Source organism: Dromaius novaehollandiae, chromosome Z, assembly GCF_036370855.1.
Source record: "Dromaius novaehollandiae isolate bDroNov1 chromosome Z, bDroNov1.hap1, whole genome shotgun sequence".
Lineage (NCBI taxonomy): Eukaryota > Metazoa > Chordata > Aves > Casuariiformes > Dromaiidae > Dromaius > Dromaius novaehollandiae.
The window spans coordinates 11,344,272-11,366,443 of NC_088132.1; the positions used below are offsets into that span (position 1 = coordinate 11,344,272).

Sequence of the window (22,172 nt, forward strand, 5' to 3'; positions counted from 1 at the left end):
AGGTAATAATACTACTTATTTGAGTACCTTATTTGAGGGCAGAAAATAGAAGAGCTTGGGAGCTGCTTTGAAGAGTGAATTGAAAAGAAAAAAAAGGAGAGAATGTGACTGGGTTTCCAAAGAGTCCTTTGAATAAATAAAATCTCATAAAGGAAGATCAAAAGAGAATCTACCTAAAAATTAAATAAAGGATAGCATTCTTATCAATTCCATATCTGGAGCTCCAGCTCCACAATGCAGGAGACAAATGTATTAAGCAGGTAAGATGTGTCACTCAATAAGAAAGGAAAGAGAGAAACAGCAAGCAGAAGTCTGATGATGCAGTGGGCTGATGAATGATTCATCACACAACGAACGGGACACCTCTGCAAAAAAGACACCAAGCCAGTGCTCTAAGCCTGGGATCAGCATATTATTCATCAGAGAGGGGGACATTACTGCCATATAGACTTCTGCTTTTCATTAGATCACTAAACACCAACAGGGTCACAAGACCTGGCAATCAGAATGGAAATCTGGAACCAGTTTTTGCCCTACACTTCAGTCAATGAGCATTTCACCTCTGACTTTGTGGATCCAGGATTTCTGTCTCAATTAAACAGTGCATTAAGTAGTTTCTCTTTCAAATTCAACTGCAAACTTGTTCTTTTAGTGATGTGACATTTGGAGCTAGGCATTCAAGCTGGTGGAATTTTTTTCTTTTTAAAGGAAAAAAAGAAAGGTAATCTGGAAAATTCTGTCAAGAAAGAAAAGACATAAAACTTAAAAGAAAAATGTTCAAAGGTTTTTGCAATGTTATCTCTGAAGACTGAATGCACATGACAAAGGAGATGACGTAGCCACCCACCAAATTTCTGGTTTCACCTCTCACCTGACAACACTCAAAAGCTCTCTTTCATACCAAGATTTTCACAATGAGTAATCATCATCTGGAGCAGTATATTCTCAGACACCAAGCAAAGAGGTAACTCGCATGGAGAAATGCTCAAGGCTGCATCTCTGAAAAAGACTAGGCAACTTCTGGTTTGCCTCCCCTCACAAGTAGAGGCCATCTCACTTGTGTTCTGTTGGGAATAAGGATGAAGCAAACTCAGGTAGCTAAGGAAGAGAAATTACAAGGGCATACAGAAAAATAATCTGGCTTCTTCCTTCCTAACATGACCATCCTGCTTCCTTTGGGACTATCTGCCCTTTTTACTGTGCTTCTGTGGACATATCAGCATGGTCCTCTGCACACCAATGCAAGCTCTGGTCTGCCGCCTCAGCCTGAAAGAGCCAAGTGCAAAATGCTGCCTCACTCGCCTCTTGCCCTTTTGCTTTGACCTCATGCAGCAAGGTTTGTCACCAGCTCCTGCCTGGCCCTCACAGGACTTTGCTCTGAAGGGAGGGGGAGGAAGCCCCAAAACTGGTGGAAAGTTTCTACTCAGGATCTTCAGATAGCTCTCATGTTTTTCACCATCTACCAACCGTTGTACATATCCTGTGAAATGTGCACCAAGCATGAAGGTAACAGCTTCGCACAGTGGCAGCTTGAACCACCTTCTCTCGCACCTGACAGAAGCTGGTCCATCATTTGCCTGCCCAGACAGTGTTCCTGGCAGTGTTGATCACACATCCGAACTGCAGGGTTCAATGATTATTCAAGGCTTTCTCTAGGGAAGAAGGTTGTTTCCTGTGCTGTAGCTCTTCTTCTTTGTACTGACATACCTGAGGAATATTACTCCAAAGCCCATCATGACAAAATTGACAGAAAACAAACAAATGAAAAAAGCACAACTTCTTTTGCCACCAGTCTTCTTCCTAAATCATCAAACACTCCAGCCTGCATTTCATCCTAACTCAACATGCTTCCAGAAGCGACAGAAAATAAACTTAGTGTCAGTCGGCCCAAACCAAATAAACTCTTTGCCCTCCCAAGCTCCACAAACCACCTCCAAAAACTCCACAGAGAGAAAGTCTGAAGCTTGCTCTGCACATCTAAGCACTGTGTTCAGGACTGACATCAGTTTTACAGAGACACAGCCCTCCATTTTCTAAAACTGACCTGGGCTTGTTTAATTCTAGAAACCCAGACAATCCTCCCTGCTGATTCAGGGACCAGGGCAAAAAGATCACAGGATGACAGAATGGCTGTAGTTGAAAGGGACCTCTGGCAATCATTTGGTCTAACCCCCTCCCACTCAAAGCATGGTCACCTAGAACACATTGCCCAGGACCGTGTCCAGATGGCTTCTGAATATCTCCGAGAATAGAGGCTCCACAACCTCCCTGGGCAACCTGTTCCAGTGCTCTGCCACCCTCACAGTGAGAAAGTGTTTTCTTATGTTCAGGCAGACCTTCCTGTGTTGCCATTTGTGCCCATTGCCTCTTGTCCTGTCACTGGGCACCACTGAGAAGAGTTTGGCTGCATCCTCTTTGCACCCTCCCATCAGATATTAAAATGCATTGATAAGATTCCCCCCTCAGTCTTCTCTTCTCCAGGCTGAACAGTCCCAGCTCTCTCAGCCTCTCCTCATATGAGAGATGCTCCAGTCCCTTCATCGTCTTGGTGGCCCTTTGCTGGACTTGCTCCAGGATGTCCGTGTCTGCCTTGTGCTGCCGAGCCTAGGACTGGACCCACCACTCCAGGTGGGTCTCACCAGTGCTGAGCAGAAGAGAAGATCACCTCTCTCGAACTGCTGGCCACACACTGCCTAATGCAGCCCAGGAGGCTGTTTGGCGTCTTGGCCACAAGAGCACATTGTTAGCTCATAGTTAACTTGTTGCCCAGCAGCACCCCCAGGTCCTCCTCTGCAAAGCTGCTCTAGCAGGTCGCTCCCCAGCCTGTACTGGTTCATGGGGTTATTTCTCCCCAGGTGCAGGGCTCTGCAGTTCCCGTTACTGAACTTCTCGAGGCTTTCTCTGCCCATCTCTCCAGCTTGTTGAGGTCCCTCTGAACAGCAGCACAGCCCTCTGGTGTGTCAGCCCCTCCTCCTGACTGGCAGACTTGCTGAGGGTGTACTCTGTCCCATCATCCAGATCAATAATGAAGAAGTTGACCCAGTACTGACCCCTTGGGTACACCTCTAGTTACTGGCCTCTACCTGGACTTTGCGCCACTGATCACAGTCCTCTGAATTCGACCATTCAGCCAGTTTTTGATTCACCACTATATGATGAGAAGATCTACTCTGTTCAATTCTGCACCCTTTGCTTGCCAACCCCACCCATGACTTCCTCACTTGATTGTTTGTCAGTTCATCTCAGATATGTAGGATATGGAACAACAAATTGGCCAACTGTGTTCCCCATGCAAAACTGTAGGAACAAATCCCAAGTTCACTTCTGCAATAACACCAGCCCAGACCTACAGCGAAGTCCTATCCAGTCGCAGGGATTACAGCCTTCCTAAGCAAAAGCAGAAGGACACAGCCAGTCAGCTCAGGGGCAAGCAGAGGTCCTCCAACACAGTCCTGTGTAACACAGAGCAGGAGATTCATTCCAGCTGTGGATGTTTGTATTACCACCACCATCTCCTCTGGCAGTCCGCCTGACTTCTGTCTTGATGGAGTTTCTCCCTGCTCGTTACTTATCAAGCCACAGCCTTAATCAGAGCTGCTCTCGGGAGATGGGGAATACAGGAGACAGCTCTCAGCTCTACTGCCCACTAAGATGCACATCCATTGCCCAAGAGGGCAAAAGAAGAGAATGTCATTGCTAGAGCCTGAAGGAGAACCTGGAGCCACAGAAAATCCTGCCCCAGCACTTCCCTACCCCACTGCCACTTGGTCTGCTAATTCCAGTGAGGGAGTCTCTCCTTCCAAGAAGAAGAGGATGTCTCTACCAGCAGTGGAGTAAGTGACTCTTCTCTCTGCAAAAAGAGCTTACCTATTTCAGGATCTCCAGAACCTCTTAGAGACTGCTAAAGAGAAAATGCCTATATTCTTCCTCTCCTTCAGACCATGGATTTTCCTTGCTGGGCAGTAGTCATTTAGAGTAGGGTCCTTTCAGACCCAAGGCAACTTTGTATGGCAGTTCTACAGGAAAACATTCAAAGGTGCAGCCTTGAAAAATACCAGGCATCTGCTGAGTCATCCACCCCCTTCCACATAGCCCTACAACGTGGCAGACACAATGATGGGCAAAAGCTGCTGTCCAAGCCTCAGAGCAATCTCTTAATGCAGCTGCCTAAATTGCATTCCTCTCTCCTGTGATATTTCACTCTACCCCTTTCCTGCTCCTCCTGATGTCCAGATCACGGGTACAAACAGCTCTGATGAGGCATGCCCATGAGTTAAGTTTTAGAATAGCTGTTCCTTCAAAACATACCAATAAAGACAATTATCATGATCCGTATTACAGCAGAATGTTGTCATTCCAGGTAAAGATCGTGGTCCTGTTATGCTAGGTAACACATAGCCTTGTAACAAGACACAAACCCTGCCTGATGAACTTGTAAACACTTCTACAGAGATACAACAGACAAAGACAGAAGGTGTTGTTTTTATCTCCCATTTTACATGTGAGGAACTAAGCCACATATCTATCTAACAAGAAACCCTTCTCACTGAGGTAAGCTGCAAACTCAGAACTCTAGGACTGTATCCCAAGTATGACCAGCTGTCCCCCACCATGCCCCAAAAGTAAAAGTAATAGTGTTTCCCATACATACCTCAAACTCCAGATAGTGGTCCTTCAGCTTATAATCATCCACTTCCTTGCCTTTGAGCTTCTTGTCAGGAGGATAGGAGCGATGCTCGGCAAGCTCAGTTGAGATCTGCTTCAGCTTAGCTTCATGGGATTTCAGCTGTTCATCCTTCAGAAACACATTAGGCACTTAAGTGACAGAATCTAAAATATTCAATAAGCAAAAAAAAAAAAAAAAAGAGAGAGATCCCTGTACAACAGTACGAGATGGTTCCTTTTTCTTCCTCTCTCTCTTCCTTTAAATTAATTTTAATTAAATTGCTAAGGCCTGTTCTGAGCTCTGTCCCCAAAAGCAGTCTCAAAGGGGTCCAGGCAAAGTAGCCAGATTTGCAGAAAAAACTCAGCAGCTAGCAGATGCCGCTGGGAAGGATAGCAACCCTGTCATCCCTCACCTGGCTGAGGGCAATAGAAGCAGCTTGCTGCAGAGCATTACTGACAACATGACACTTCTGCTCTAATACATTTTGTGGCAAATTAATTAAGGCTGTTGTACATAGTCAGTCCAAGGGCACAATTCACCTCCCTGTTTCAAGTCTCTACTGTAGAAAGTAGCTCCTTCCAAGACAGAACGAACATACAGACATACAGACAAAGCCCTTCTTTCCATTACTGCACTACCAAATGCTCTCTGGTCTGTGATTTCTATTCATTCAAAACAATGCACTACATCTAGAAGAGGAAGTCTGTCCTCTCCCCAAAATGTATCTTGTTTTGCTAAGCTGCTACCAACTTTTATCCTACTGTGCAGTTGGAGAGAGCGAGGAGCTGCTACTCTGTCTTTCTAGGCAATTTCCTTTATTGCAGTCCCAAACCCACTCACTTCCTCCATTCCATCTGGAGAGGGAACAGCTTCCCTTCCCTCAGCTCAGGAGGTTTCCAGCTCCTGCAGCATGGCCTTCTGGCCGTTTCTAAGCTTGGACCTGAAATCCTGCTTGCTTTAGATAAGTCTAAAATACAGACATGGTCATGCAGACCTCACTAACTTAGCCAGAGTCGTAATAGCAGCCAGCTTTCATAGTGCCCAGCTCAGCTACTGGATATTTACCTAGCATCAGAAGAGGGGATTGCTGCCAGTGGTTGTACACCAGTGGTGTGGCTCTACAGTGTGCAGGTTCAAGCCTAACTCAGAAATGTCTGTATTGCACTGTTAATCACACCAGGGACTGAGCCTCTCACCTTATTTAACTATAACTGCAGAAAATAATAGAAGGGGGAAAAAAATCTAGAGCAAATCAGAGCTGAACCTCAGCTAATCTTACATTTTATCTCTTCCACAGAGAACTGCAGAAGGAAATATGTGGGATAATTTGCCTCTACCTCTACATGGCAGGGCTCAAACTGATCTCTATTGGTTGACAAAAACTGTTGTTGCTGTTAGTAACTACTCTGGATCTGCTTGCTCTTTCTATTAGTATCCAATCTGTCTTTAGCACGTTCTGCTAAATCCCCAGTCTCAGTGACATCCTCTTGCAATGAGTTCTCCACCTCCTGATGACAGGAAGTGTTTGAGCAACTATTAATTCAGCACTTTTATGTTCCAGGGCACAAGCCCTTTGGTGTTTTTATGTGTGCATGCACACTTTCACAAAGAAGGAAAACAAATACAGTAGCTATTTTCTAGACCAGTCATTGCTTTATATACTTTTGTCACAACTCTTCACAGTAACCCATATCAAATACTGAAAGCAAGCTTAGCACAATGATTTTGCATAACTTGTCATGTCCATCCTGCTTCCCAGCCCATGTTAGGTTACCACCGTATTCTGACTTCTGCCTGACCAGGCCCTTTGAAAGAAGTACTGCGCATCATGATTCAGCCTACAAAATCCTAAACAACAACCAGAAATTTGACAATTCATATTTTGTTGTCTGCCAAATGAGAAGAAGCCTGCTGGCAGCTTTTTCACACTGACAGATAAAAGCAGACATGTTTCTGCTTGTCTTTGAATTTATCTGCTTTGAACACTTAACATTCTTCTGCCTTTAGCTAGAACAGCTTATCTTATTCCACTTCTTATGTCTTCCCTTCTTCGAGACACAAACCACAGGGCTGTGTTCTATTTTTCTCCCTTTCCAGATTAAATGGAAACAATGAGACTAGGAAATAATGTGCTAAATGGAACAATCATACAGAACAACGATGAGTAAAAAGGCTTTTTGTGGTAAGGATGGGTAAATTATTGAAACCACAAGTTGAGCTACAGTATAAAAAAAAGGTGAACAAAACTACAGTCTGTATGAACAAAGCGTAAAACCACAAGGACAAGACAAGTTAGTATTATCCTGTATGAGACACGCTTTAAACTTCAATTCAGAAAAGCAGATGGAAAGTCGGTCACCACGTCATAAGAACGGCTACTGCCATGGAGAGGGAAAAAATAGGGGCAACATAAAAAGTACCACCTTAGAGAAATGTAGATTCTGAGATAATGGTTTCTAAGGAGTGTTGCTAAGCTGTGATGATGGCAAAAAAGCGTGTAAGAAGCAATCCTCTCCAGGGAGATAGCTTTAAAAGCTACAGTTTATTAGCAAAGAATACACCTAGGATCAGGTTCTGTCCTTTCCTGCCACATGTCCAACCTGATTTACACAGCTGGTGGTGAGTTCCCACTGGCACAGGAGGAATCGCAGGCATGTATCACAGCTCCTAAACCACACCCAGCTATGAGAATGACCATCAGACATAGCCAGTTTGAAGCAAGCAGAAGGTGTTTTTTCATGCAAGAGGTAATAGAGCTGTGAAACTCCCTCCCATTGGATGCTGCATATGCTAAAAGCTTATATGGTCATATAAGTTGAGACCAAACATGTTCATGAAAGGGACAGTTCATGAATATACATAAAACAGGAAATCCATGAGCTGACAAGGGTTGGAGTCTGGAAAGGTATTAGGGAGAAATATAACCGACGCTCGCCCTGGCCTTACCTCTCTCTACACATTCCTGTAAAACAGAATGAGAGGGCTCCTTGGTCTGACTGGCCCAATACTACTATTCTTATAGCCTCACTGGTGTGATTTTAGAGCAGCTTCGTGGCTGTTCTAACACAGACGATGAATCAGCTTCAATCTTTTATCACCCCAAGAGTCTCAAAGACTCGGGCGTATATACATTTTGTGTAGTCAGTGGCAACAAACACTCAAATTCAAAAAAACACTAGGCAGACAGTATATGAAATGTCCTCTACAGAGCTATAGCTATGGGATGAAAAGTCCACATCCAATACTAGGAGCATTGGTGATTATTTCTTTTCTTCAGAAAAATAAAACAATTATATTCAAGCCTGCTCCCCCACTTAAAATCTTGCATCACGAAACAAGCAGAGAATTACCCTGCTAACAGAGATCTGTGCAGGCCTATTTCTCATAGGAATGCCAGTGGTAACAGGAAAAAACAATTTTAAGAACCACCTGCTGGACTCCAGCCAGTCATAAAAATCTCCACAACCTATGCTTAAGATAAAAACAATTCACCTGAGATAGCTTTGTTGTGGTAGCTGGCAGGAGTGGGCGACTGAATTTCTTCTGAGACCCAATTGCAGCTGGAAATGGTGGTGCAGAGAATACAGCAGCCACACAATTAATCTTGTTGATCCAGGCCTGCATTTCTTCTTGGCTCCTGAGGAAGAAACACATATTGAACACCTGTTGATGAAGCTTCTTCTCCCTTGTTCTCTCCCCTTCAATTACATTTTTAAATAGAGAAAATGAACAACTGGACAAGTCTGTAGAGACAGCTGAGCTTTGTGGCCTATCTCTGAGAGCAGTTAGTGTCAGGTATCTCAGTCATAGGTCAGCTCACGAATAGCTCCATAACTCATCCTAATAGATAGCATACCCAGACCTGCCTTACTGATTTTGTAGGAAATTGATGCCTTCTGGAACCTCCCAAACCTGAGGGACAACTCCAGTGTCCTCACTCTGACCATGTCAGGGGCTCATAAATGTGTGTAAGATTGACACTGTGTCCTCATGCATCAAGCTATTGAAACCTGTCAATGTTTTTATGCAGTGTAACTTTTGTTTTCAGGGCTGGCTGCTGCAAGCAGTAGTGTTAGGAATGGCATGCGACACAAAGCCAGAATCTCTTACTGTGATCTCTCTTGTTCTCATCCTTCCAGTATGGCTACAGCTTTTCCTAATCCAACCCAAGTGGCCACAGGGCCAAACGATGCTTTGATTCCACCACATATCCTAAGGCTTCAACTGTACTGCACCCCACAAATTTCTGGGAGGTTTCATGTGGATCTCAGTGGAAAAGATGGGCTTGTGCAGAAAACTGATGCACAGGTTTTCAATGCTAGAAGCAAAAGGCAGGTCATCTGTTCCATCTGGATATCACAGGCTGAAGAATTTAATCAAATTATTCCTATATTGAATAGTAACTTTGTTTCTGACCAAAGTGTGTCTTCTAAAAAGACATTCAGTTAAGACCTGATGACATCAGGGGATAGAAAATCCAAGACTGCCTTTGGTTATTTGTTTCAATGATTAATCATCTTGGATATTAAAAGTTTGTGCCTTGTTTCCAAATTGAATTTCCTGCAGCTTCAGCTTCCAGCTGCTGCATCTTGTTATGCCTTTCTCAGATAGATTAAAAAGCCTCTTAAAACCTGATGTTTCTTTCTCATGAACGACTTGTGTGGCCTAACTAAATCACCTTTTAATCTTATTTCTGATCAAATAAACAGATTGAACCTCTTAAGCCTCTACCTTAACCTGCCCAGGCAGGTCCTTCAGCAGTGCTCACTTTCTTCAGCCATTGGCATGACTCAGAAGAGAGAACTTACTGGGCTTGGAAAAGCAGGACCCTCCAGTCTGCTGTTTTAAGCTTAAGAACATTGGGTTTCTTCTCGTAGTCCGTTGCCTTGGATGCCAGCGCATGATGCACACTAACTGCATTCTTCAGATCTTCCTCTGATAAAGCCTTTTCTGGTTTATACTCGTCCTGCAGGAATTAACAGGGAAAAAACTGTATATATTTCTCCATGTGACCTTTCTCTTTCCTTAACCTATGGAAAAACCCTCTTCCATATAGGTCTGTGAACATTATTAAAGTATATGGATTGAATGCAATATGATTTGAGCACTTGCAGTTCCCACTACCTTAAACAAAAATTTTTTTAATGTCCTTTCAAGGGAGAGAAGCAGTTCCACTACCTGCTTGCTAGCAACAGGGGTAAATGAGGCGTATTTGACTACCACAATACCTATAGACTACTTGTCTTCACTTCAGGAATCCTACATGACCAACTCCCCACCTCCACTTCCCAGCTGCTGGTTCCTACATGAGTTCCCGACTTCCACTGCCTCCTTTTTATTTTTCTCAAACAATTACCTTTGTACTTCCTCCTAGACAGGCCTCTCACAATGGAGAAGCCAATCTATCACTCTCCACAAAGCAATTACAGAAACCTCCTTTAAATCTCTCCTTTGCAGTGCTAGGGAAAAAACCTAGCAGCAGCTAGTCTGTCACCATGCTGACGGCGTGATGGATGCAACACCATCTCAGTTTCTTTGTACATCTTCTTACACCTGCACCCACTTGTTGTCTTTATTACAGGAATAAGGAAGAAACACCTTAGGTTCTCAGCCCAGTTCCCAGTTACAGCACTTTAAACGATCCCTCTGGAAGACAGAGCTGCACACGCTGTGGGAAGGGATTGTCTCTGCTCAGGGTCTGCAAGTGCCAAGCACAAAATGGTCCTGATTTATGAGGCAACAACAGCACCACTCATAACAGCAAACAACAAAACAGGGTGTCAGAGTACTCTGTGCCACAAGCATCAGCCTGGGAAGAGCCTTTGGTCTCCTGAGTGATAGGAGCCAGTGGAGTGCACAATCATGGTATTGCCATGAGTTCAAGTTAAAGCTCACCTGCCCATAAACGGCTTGCTGAACATAGAGAAAGCCAGCAGCTTTTTCAAGGAAAAGTCACTCATTAGCAATGCTGCAATTGCGAAAGTGTATCTAAGGTTCTTAAGGAGAGGCTGGAAGCAGGCTATAACTGACTCCACTTCTCTCCTTCAGTGGTATCATACAGATCGGTCTTGTCTGATACGCCTGCCAAGGGAGGGAGTGGAATGGCTGCAAAATAGAAGAATAAGTCCTGGCAGGTGTGATAGTTATTGATTGCTTCCCTTGAACGTAAGAGTACAAGATGGAGTTAGGAGACAAAAGAGCACAGCACACAGCCCTGCGCCAGGACAGCCCTTGCTTCAACACCCAGAGAGGTATTCGTTGCTAAAGAGAATGGGCTAGAGCTCATGAACCAACTTACAGGGCTTATCTGGTGGCTAACAGACCAGAGCTGAGCCAGAGGCAACTACGTGGCACTCATGCTCTTGCCAGGCTGGATTTCATCATGTTTCTCTGAGGTCAGTTTCAGAGGATATGGAATCACTACCTTCTCCCAGACAAGTCTGCAAAGCTTTTCACTCCTCTGCCACATTTCTTAATTGTCCATGGAGGTTCAAGTAATGCTGGCTTAGGACCTGCTGCTCAGGCCCCTGACCAACATGTTAAGGAAGAGTTAGCTAACTGGTTACACAGTCACAGCACTAGCTCAGTTTGGGGCCTGACAAGGGCACAAGCCACTGCAGATCAGTGGCAGACAAAGGAGAAAGGCCAAAGACTGTCACAGAGAGGATGGAATTGAGGTAGCCTTCAACCTAGTCATCCACAACATAAGGAGTTTTCAAGGTCTGGTATTCTGATAGTGAGTGAATAGGCCATAAGGAAGTTCATAGCCCAAGGACAAGCACTGAAGGATGTCCTGAAGATGGAGCAAGCAAGCCTCCAGGTCAAGTCCCTTTCTCCATGGTTGCAGAAGCTGATTTATTTGGTGGTAGCTTTGGGGGAAATGACTGGGATCACTGTCCAGGGAGACTAGGAAAACTCTAGGGCCAGGAAATGAACTTAGACCTTAGAAGAAGGACAGTCTGGCTTTCCTCAAGGTGCTGCCTTGAAGCAGTATCAGCTATCGCCTTGCCTAGTGCTTCCAAGCTTTCTGTGGAAGAGGAGTCCAACATTCACAACATGTTCTGGTATCTAAACCTGTTCCAGAAGAACTCCACATTTGGGCAGTCACAGAAACAGTCCTTGCTAAGGACCCCTCCTTATCGATGGATGGAGTGTATGGTAATCCTTGTTAATCCCACTGGATCAGCTTGTCTGTAATTTACCTTGACAGCTGGGGCTCTGCCAGCTCCTCCACAAGCACTGATCAGCATACCAGAAATGTCTTCAAAGTAGTTGGCCAATCTCAGAAAAAGCTGAAAGGATGTTAGTGTGCTGCCAAAATTCCTCCTCTAAGGCCTCCAACTCTTTTAAACTGGCGGAGAATGGTAAGGGTGCAATAACATCCATATCTCATATGCAGCCAAGAACAGCACATGCTCTGATGTGCTGGTATCAGCATGGAGGAAGAGCTGAAATGAAAGGCAGCTCACTCAATTTAGACCAAGACATTGTCAGGAGAAATATATGAGAGGCCAGGAAGGAACTACAACCTCCGTATCAACTGAAGGCTGATGTGAGTGCTGTACACAATACAGCTACATGCTCAATTTGTCTTTCTAAAACTCCGCAAAAATGACTTTTGCATCTTCCACTGACCCAGAGTCAGCATATTTCTAAATCCATTTGTGACAGACCAAAGAATGGCATTTGGCTTTTAATCAGCCAGTGTACCATGGGTGAGCATCTATGCTCAGCTACATGTGATGGTTGCAAAATCCTATCTTTCAGAAAGCCTTGTCCCTGATGACTTTACATCATTCTGTTCTCTTTCTTTTTCTGTCATCGCTGTTAAATAGGGGAAATACATTTGAGAAAAGTTATATAAAAAGATACCCGAAAGCCCACAGGATTATAAAAAGACACATCAAAAAGCTAAAATGTTGCAGACCTCTCAGGAGAGCACAAACACAACATGAAAGCTTGTGTCCTGCACCATCTGCCCAGAAACGATTTCTAGCAAGGAAGTAAGGTCAGGCTTATGTCCTCTCCTTATAAGCTTCTTTTCTGCATACACACCTCACATCCCACATCAGTCCAGTGAACAGACATTCTGCCAAGCTCATACATTGTGATTTCCTCTTGTTATAAATACAGAGGGCAGGAAATTAACCTTGGCCTGGAGATGTCCAGAGACAGGTCCAACATCCCAAACGTCAATTCTCTCATTTTACATAATAATGTGCAGGCACGTTTAGTTGGCTAATTGTGAACGTTTCCACCGAGCCCCTCTGGCAGTTTCTGTGCTTACTGATTCAGAAACCATCTCTCCCAAATCACAAATTTAAAAATAAAAAAAATATGCAGCACAGCAATTAGCCCTGGAACAGTTCCAAGAGGAAAAAAAAATGTGGGCACAGAGACAGGACTGCCCAGATAAACTCCCCAGTAAATCTCAAATGATCGTCATTTAGGAACCACTCTCATATACGGACTTTGACAGTAAAACGGGGAGAACGAAACTGGTAAGCAAACTAAATGAGAGCAGAATTGAGACCCACTGCCCACTGGGGGAATCACAGCTGTGACAAACTATTAATATTTACATTAGAATAGCATCTTGAGGGAGCAGCTGAGGTAGAGATAAACAGAGAAAGCAATGATGTAGAGGTTTTTGCAGATGGTTGATGGCTGGCTGGTAGATGAGAGAAGAGCAGTGGATGTTGTCTACCTTGACTTCAGTAACGCTTTTGACACTGTCTATGATAACATCTTCATAGACAAGCTGATAAACTATGGGTTAGATGAACAGATAGTGAGGTGGATTGAAAACTGGCTTAATGGCAGAGCTTAGAGAGTTGTAATCATTGGTACAGTCTAGTTGGAGGCCTATAGATAGTGGTGTCCCCTAGGGGTCAATAGTGGATCCAATACTGTTCAACTTCATTACTGATCTGGATGATGGGACAGAGTACACCCTCAGCAAGTCTGCCAGTCAGGAGGAGGGGCTGACACACCAGAGGGCTTTCATCACAGCTGCTCTCTCCACACATACATAAATAATGAGAGAAAGAATAAAAATCTGTGTGCGCATATGCCTTTGCACCCTGCCCTAAGTACTGCATAAACAGGAAAGAAGGCAAACAGGGGCAAGGAAATTCCTTGCCCATGACCAGTTCCAGAGCTCTGCATTTCTACAAAGAAGTCAAGCTGTTCTAATATGCTCCTGAATGTCCTGAAATTAGGATAATTTCAGTCTTCTGCTATACTACAGAAGGAAACTGCATTTCAGCAGCTTTTATTATAGCTAAGCTTGGTCTAGCCATGCATTTTAAAATTCTGGCAACCTCAGCTTCTGCAATATCATTTCCCTAACAGAAGAAAGTTTATGTCAGGAGCTGAAGGCAAATCTGAGAACGTTTCACTGCTACAATTTGAGGCACAGGGGCTGAGCAGGGCCCAGAGACAATCACGCTCACAGCTGTCCCCTCGCTCTGCAAAAGAGTCACTTCCTACCAGGACCCTCTGTCAACTTCCTTCAACATCAAACTAAAAGCCCTCTTTTTCGCTGTGCTATGGCACGGTGGCTTGAGTGTAAGCAGTTTCAGGAGCAAGTGGCAGAGTGCAGCTTTTGCAGAGTAACCACAGAATTCTCGTGCTGTGACAACTGCAAAGCACACAAATAACAAACAAATAAGAACAAGAATTCCAGCTATGTATTTTGTTCTGCAAAGATACAGTCAGATGTGAAATGACTCTCTTGCTTTTAAAAGGATAAAGGGGGAGAGTGGGAAGAACCTTCTGTAGGAAATTTGTGTGCTAAATCAGCATCTGTATGTTTTGTCAAACAGAAAAGTGTTTATATATAATATTCCAGTGATAATCATAACAGTATTTAATTAAGATTCTAAAATAGACAGCTTCTTCATTTCTTCTTCTTGAAAGCTTACTAACCACCCCTCAGGTATCCATTAAGAAATTAACGCATGCATTACGGACAAGAAACCTTCTTACTTCATCTTAAGGAAACACTCGCTCTTTTCAGCTGAACACTAAATACGACTTGTTTCAGAAATCAAAGCATCTGACTCCAATTCACTCAGGAAAGAACACATACAAACCTGCCATGAAGGCCACCTTAGTAAAACTGGTAACTGCTGCCCACAAGAAGACCAGAGGGAAGACTCAGCTGGTAGGGATTCGGACTTGATTCTAGTCTTTCTCATGTCACATTCACCTTTCGACCCAAATTTCCCCTCCTTCCTGCAGGTTGTCTATTCCAGTATTTCAGCACTCTCTAACAGGGACTGCGCCCACAGCATCCACCTTGTATCGCTCTAAGAATTTGATCCAGACCATCCTCTTCCTTCTCAGAGACCTTTCAGCAGCAGCTAGGCTGGCTCCAGGGAAATAAACAACTTCAGAAATCCAAAGCAGAGGAGGAGGAAACAGCAGTATGAACTTTCTTGCCTGATAGTTGCAAAATGCACAGTGTAAAAAGGCTTTCAGTGGAGCAGACTTCTACAAAGCAGGGCAATCTGGATAAACACTACCTACTTCATGAATATTTCACTTATGTTTGCTAGGGGGCAAAGGGGGAAGCAAAAAGCCTTATCAGTCTACTTTGCTGCAACCACTTATTTGATTTTGTCAGTTCTTGTTCATATACTATATTTCATTTTGCAAGAGAATAGTTAAAACTGTGACATAATAAATATAAACTTGCACTGAAAGACTAGAAGGGTTACAGTTGACGTTTTCTTAGACTTTTTGCTGGTGGGGGGCAAAATTTTTTTGGAAATGATAGTGTTTCATCTTGCTTTGGGAATAAAGGTATCTTCCAAATTTGCTGTGGAGCAGAAGCTGCAGATTCCTACCAGGACCAAGTCACTGTTAAACTACTTTGCAGCTGCTCTTGCAGTCACTGTGGAAAAGCAAACCGTGAAAAGAGGGGAGAGAAGGATGGCCTCACAGCAGGGGCAGTCATACTTATGAACTGAGGTGTTCAAAGCAGCACAAAGAAATGTGTGCAAGACAGAGAGAGATTATGCTGTCTTTGCTGGTGAAGTTGGCCATTTTATCAGTCACAAGTGGCAGCAATGTTATAAGCTGGAATTTATGGGGTGCACATGTGATGGGGACAACAGGATTGAACTTGACAGCATGAAATGGGAAGGGGAATCAGTGCCAGGTTTCATGCCTGAAGGAGTGCGTAAACAGCGGTGAGGCCAGAGTGAACAGCTATACTATATATTGGAGGGAAAGAAACCTGGAGGTGAGCTGTGAGAGTAGAGGATACCTGCTGCTTTATCCCTCTTTAATTAGTTTCCAGAACAGACTGATTTCTCTTACCTTCTGCAAGTACAAGACTGTTCCCTTCAGCACAGCATAAAAGGTTTTCCAGCCTCGCTTCCCCCTGGGAGCTGCAAAGAAAACAAATGAAAACCCATTTAACTCAGATCCATTTTTACACTTTGTCTAGGCAACAAGGGAGCTACATTAGTTCTATGTTAAACCTCCGTTGTACTCTCCCTTTTCAAAGGACAATGCAACTCAGCACAGTGCTGGCACATACCCGCTGCGAGAGAGAGTATGAAAGCAGCCGGATGACAGCCCTGGACGAGATCAGAAGGGAGCGGGAGCAATGTAGAAAACAGGCCAGAGCGATCTGGTCTGTGCTCCTGCAGGGGCCAGCCCTGCCCCTGCACAGCAGGGTCTGAGCTCAGTGCTGGGGCAGAGATTTGAGTAAGGACAAAACCCTTCTCCTTTTGCCCGCGTGTGGAAGGCGCTGTGCAGAAGTAGCATGCCTTTGCCCAGCATGCAACGCTGCACAAAAGCGTCCATCCCTCCTACAGCCACTGCGCACATGGCAGCGCTTGGTGGAGCGCTCCTGGCCCCCAGCCCTTCTCCCCACAGACTGTGGAGAAACCGGAGAAAGAAGGGAAGAGCAGGAGGGGCAAACAAAACCCTAGGGGAAAAAAATGAGTAGGTTAGAGGTGGTGCTGGAGGAGCATACCAGAGACAACACCTCCTGTTCACAACTGTCCAGAAGAAACAAAAAATAAAAGGGAACTCAGGATGAAGGCTCCAATTAGAAATGGATTTAGCATGGCTAAAGCATCACTCTCAGAAAGGCATCCCATCCTCATCTGTGGACACCAAGCAATGGTGAAGAAGAACTAGGTTAGTTCCTAGCTTGAAAGGTTAATCATTCTCACCTCATACCATGGGCCTTATTTCTAATTAGCATTTATCTGGTTCAGCTTCCAGCCACTGGCCCTCATTATGTTTTTCTCCTCTAGACTGGCTAGTGATTTAACCCTCAGCACTTCTTTCCTGAGAATATATTTACATGGTGTAATCATACCACCTCATTTGCTCCCCTACAGCAGCTAAACTCTACTCTGCAACAACACCATTAGAAAATGAAATAAGAAAAGCACTAACTGTCTTTAAAAATGAGTTTCATTTTATTTGGAATTCAAAAGTCAGAATGTAAATTTTTGATGTGTTGCATGACAGTGAGATCAGGCCACTAACATCCACAGGAGCTTCTGAAAGCATAGCCCTGATTACCTTGCACATAAAATGACAATCCCAGAAATGCCAACATCCAGGATGCTGCATAATGAGTGATTCTGCTCATTTGTAATTAAAGAAATAAGTTAACACAGGCAACCATATACCTTTACTTATTAGGGTTAAATAAACAAAATCTAATAAAGAGGAACCTATTCAGTGCATCCAGTCATCAGAAAGAATGAGGTCATTTTGATTTCGACATCTCCACATGGTTTTAGTTGTCCAGTTGTTTCAGCCTCCAGCTTGAAAACATTAACCTTCTAAAATATACTCACAGAATATGCAAACTCTGAAAAGCTTAGTGCAGCTAAAGGGAGTTGCAGTTACTCAAAACCGATTACAAAGTCAGATTTTGCCTTTTGGATTCAGTCCAGTAACTGTAATATGAATGATTACTGATTACGAATGATCAACAATGATCAAGGAAAAAACAGATGCTCTGAGTAGCCTCTGCTGTTTCCAAGAACATAATAGAAAACAAACAAATGGAAATACCCAAACAACAAAACACACGGGGTAAATCAAAAGCCTTTGATAATTAGTGTACCACAAGTGAAGTAGGACAAGAAGGAAAGAGGATAATTAAAGCAAATGAGACAGGGTTATTACAAAGAAAGGGCAGGAAGGAACTGCACATTGTAATTCCGCCTATTACAAAAAACTGCCGAAATTCCCCAGCACATGAGACCCCAAGGCTGGGAAAGGAGGGAAGGGAACAGTTATAGGATTTTCCAAGCCAATGTAAGGAACACCCTTTCTTTGAAGACAGAAGCAGAGGGGAGGGGAGATTAGAGACAGTTTTGGTTTTGATCCAGTGTCACATAAGGAAAAGACAAATTCCACTAAAAATTCTACTACAAAACAGCTACTGTAATTCGCTTGAAAATGTTTTTACTTCTATAAACAAGGAACTTCCTTTTCTTTTAGCACAAAAGACTCACGTTACTTTTCTATAGCACATTATTCACCATGAACATGCATTATAGCTGCTGCAAGTGGGACTGAACACTCAGTAAGCCATGACAGCAATAGTGTGATAATCCAGTTGCTGTAATTGCTGCAATCTCCCCTAATGAAACAGCACTATTTGCCTTGAGAAGCACACAGTCTCATCATGTGAGGCACTGTGCAGAGACAACAAGGAAATGAGGTTTTCCAAGTGAAAGATACTCACTTTTCTTTCCATCCATATCTGCATGGATTTTCCGAGCCAGGAATCCTGTTTTATACACAGCAGCGTTGGGGTCATGAGGGATGTCTAAGAATGGGTTATTAGAGTTGCCAATGCGACCAACAGCCTTCATCTGGCTCCCATTATCCTTTTCATCAGTACCATCTGAGTGAGATTTTTTTTTCTCTTCTTCATCTCTAAACAAGTGATAAAAACAAGTAAGGTAAAACAAATGAGCAACTGTTCAGCAAGGTTACATTTTAGTAATTCTTGCACACTACTTGTTACAGCATACCTCTCTTTAAAGTTGACCCTATTTAAAAATGAACCAAGACATGTACCAAAACACAGACAAGTTACAGCAACACTTTTGTTCACCTACTCCACCAGCACAAGTCATGGGAGCTGAATTTTCAACAAAGCCCAAGTTTGTCTTTTACATTCCCAGAAGGCAGGCTTTTAAAAGAGCTCCGTGTCCTCCAGTTTCAAGTATTTTTACATCCAGTTAAATAAGTACTAAATAGGAACTACTTGCCTGCTGGGCTTTTCTGAAAAATCTCCAATTTCTTTATGAATTTGCATGTAGATGAAAAGAATTAGATTACTACAGATCACTGTGGCTTACCCCTTAACTTAGTATATGAAACACAGACTCTGCCTCCTTTCTTTATTTTCCTCCGCAGACTGGTGTAAAAGTAGTAATTTAAAAATAAAAACTACAGCTGGTGAATTATGTTATCTGTATTTTAGAAACAAAATGTGGCTCAAAATGTTACTTATTACTGCAACCTATTCAACACGGCTCTCAGGGACAACAATGCAACCCATTTCAGCAAGTCACAAGCATTGCCGGTCTAATGAACACCTCCCTGCTTGCCACAGCCAAAGGCGAAAAGGAGAAGGTGGCTGGGAAAATAAACACCCTTGTGAAGGGTGTCCATTGTAAGAGTAGGATGACAGTTATCAAAGAATATCTGGGTGGATGGTGCATCTCAAAGTCATGGTTGCTGCTGGGTGCAGAGCTGTCCCATCTCCTTTGAGACCACACACGTTCCCCTCGAGGTGATTAATGAGGGTGTATCGGGAGGATGAGCAAAATGTTCACTTATGGGAATGCCCTTCCAAAGAAATGTCTTCAGAGAAATGTTAGACAGAAGGACAATGTGGAATATCCCAGTCTTGGCTGAAAAGGCCTTCCAGGGCATCACTTAGTCCAAGGAGATACAAGGAGATGTTGTGACAGCAAAGGAAATAAATACAAATCCAGTTTAGAGGCATCACCCTGTTTTGGAGGGTAACACTTTTCAATAGTACAGATATGGACTGCTATAAATTCACATTTGGTCTCAGAGCTAGAGAAAGGTGACAGACATTTTACTTAGTTGTGGAGAGGTACTGATAGCTCCTTCTAGCTTGGCAGTGTACCATTCCATCATGGTGATGTCTGGCAAGGTCTCATGATGAAGAGGAAGGAATCTTTCATCTGAAAGCCTGATTCCTGCAAAGACAACCAGTCTTTGCATCCTTCAGCCTATCAATACGTGTTTTTCCACTCCTGAATGGAGATATCTGCAATAATTTTTTTGTTGGTCAAAGCAATAAGGATTGCTTCATGCATACGTTCGTTGAAGCCCTCCACCAGCTAAAACGTGCAGGAATTCCTGACAATTTTGACTGCCCCCTCCTCTCCTATGTCTATTTTTCCAAATGGCCAGTAGCAAGCGCAGATGAAATCTGAACCACTCTGTGAGGGATGGTGCTTAAATACGGGTCCATTCCAGGAGCAAACTCTCTCTACATAATTCTGTTTGTAACTTATGGTGCTTAATCCAGACTAAAGTCTCTCACAGGGCCTAAGCACTTAGGCTGATTTGTAATTTAGAAGTGCCCTGTGAATTCTGGGATCTCAGCCAAGGACACAGTGGATTTCTCCTTGTCAGCAGAGACCTAATGCAGCAAAAGGCTTAGCATCTTTTGGAACAAGCTACTTCCTTAGGAGCCATGGGAGCACATTATCCTGTACTGACCAGTTGTCCAAGAGAATATACCAAATATATCCATCCGAGGAGCCACAGGTGTTGTGATGAGCAGACATGGGAATCCTGGACAGCACTGGTGCTGGGGGTGGTGCTTTCAAAGTCAGCATCTCTGGTGGGGCTGATAAAAAGGAATTCCTCAAAAGACAAGTGCAGACAGGGCAGGTAAAAGCAACATAGCATCTGCTCTCCTGACTACTAGATAGGAACAAACTTTTAATGGGTATTGAAAATGGGACACCTTCTGAGATCCAGAAGCTTCAGGTGCTTGTGAGAGCTGGATGCTTTGACACATGAAAGAGATGGTTTGGAAGTCAAGAGGCATAAGCGAGTCCAGTCCATAAGATCCAAGGAGGATCCAATGAGGATAAGATCCAAAGAGCCAACAGGGACTCACTACAGAGACATGAAGAAAGGGGTGAACAGCTGAGGAAAGAAACAAAAAGAGCCTCTATCTCCCTTTGATCTTGAATATTAAACCATAGTGGAAATAAAGCCAAGGGCTCTGAGACCCACTTCTTCTAATGCTCCATTTTGCTTCAGTAGTCAGGAATAAGAAGAAAGCAGGAGGATTGTCAGGAGGTTCAAAGCAGCAGAACAGCTCAGGTAATAGTCTTTATTTGTGTACCCTCCACAGTTGGCTGAATAGGACTGGCCAGGAATGGAGTCAACTGAGGACTGATCAAAGCACAGATCCTTACGTGGACTGATCAGCAAGAAAGGTGATGAAGGACTGGTTAAAACAGAAACACTCTTGCAGGACTGTCCAGAACACAAGGCTTTAGAATAGCTCAGAACTGGATAAGCTTTCCTTTAAATGGCCTCAAAGATTTATCAGTCTGCACTTACTCCTCACCAGCTTTCAGGACACAGTTGCAAGAAGGAAGGAAAATTCAGCTTGCCTCTGAATACATACACCTGAAGACTTTCTTTGAAACCCTTGGCTGTGGGAGTTGAAACTACTTGCTCCTCCTCAGATGGCTTTGACAGATTATTCATGGCCTGTAATGTTCCTAGCACGAAGGGCATCAGTGATGCTGGGGTGACAGTTAGTGGCTAGTGTATCTGTGCAGGTGCATGCAGTGCCGTGAATTTAGTGCCACACAGCCAATGTTCAGGTTCTTGTCAGCGCAGGCTTGATGCCTCGGCTTTGCATTTCGCACACCATGATCCTTGTGTCTTTGGGGAAAGAAAAAGAAAAAAGAAAGAAACAGAGAGAGAGAGAGAAAGAGAGAGAGAGAAGATGTTGGTGCCAACACCGATTTCTGTAGCAAAACATCAGCATCTAGACGCAGTCAGGTTTTCAAAAGTCTTAAGAGGTTTTCTGTCCTTGACAGTAGAGGGAGATCATTCCTGTCCCTGCCTCTGGGAGTGACTCCTCTTGCAACCTTCTCCAGTGGCAGAAAGGGGCTGATGCCTGTGAACCTGTTGTGGCTGAAAGGTGAGACTGAGCACTGTCTCTGCCCTCTGGGGTACTGCTGGCAGGAACAGGTCTGTAGGGCTTTCCCAAGACACTGCCTGAGTCACAAGCTATTTGCACAGTTTCCCAAAAGGAAAAGCTTCACTGCCATCTCCATTAGGTTGTCCCTTTGGATAAAGACCTGCAGATGGAGCAGTACACCAGGACACAGGCTGTCCACAAGAACCAGCACTCCAAAACAAGAAGCTGCCTACTCTGCCACTTGAAAAAAAGCATCAGTGTTGTGAGCCCCACATGTGTGGTCACTGAAAGCCAGAAAAC

General features: G+C 43.8%; 1 protein-coding gene across 9 annotated transcripts in view; it reads right to left on the reverse strand.

Moving 5' to 3' along the window:
* The window catches only part of LOC112982199 (PH and SEC7 domain-containing protein 3), a 141,609-nt gene that overhangs the window by 10,027 nt on the left and 109,410 nt on the right, over nt 1–22,172 (reverse strand). For all 9 annotated transcript variants that reach the window (XM_064501795.1, XM_026098429.2, XM_026098420.2 and 6 more), the window contains 5 exons: nt 18,399–18,592; nt 15,995–16,065; nt 9,475–9,632; nt 8,159–8,303; nt 4,652–4,795 (listed from right to left, as the gene is read on the reverse strand). In XM_064501795.1, the coding sequence (XP_064357865.1) occupies nt 4,652–4,795; nt 8,159–8,303; nt 9,475–9,632; nt 15,995–16,065; nt 18,399–18,592 (712 nt within the window). The remainder of the gene's footprint in view (nt 1–4,651; nt 4,796–8,158; nt 8,304–9,474; nt 9,633–15,994; nt 16,066–18,398; nt 18,593–22,172) is intronic.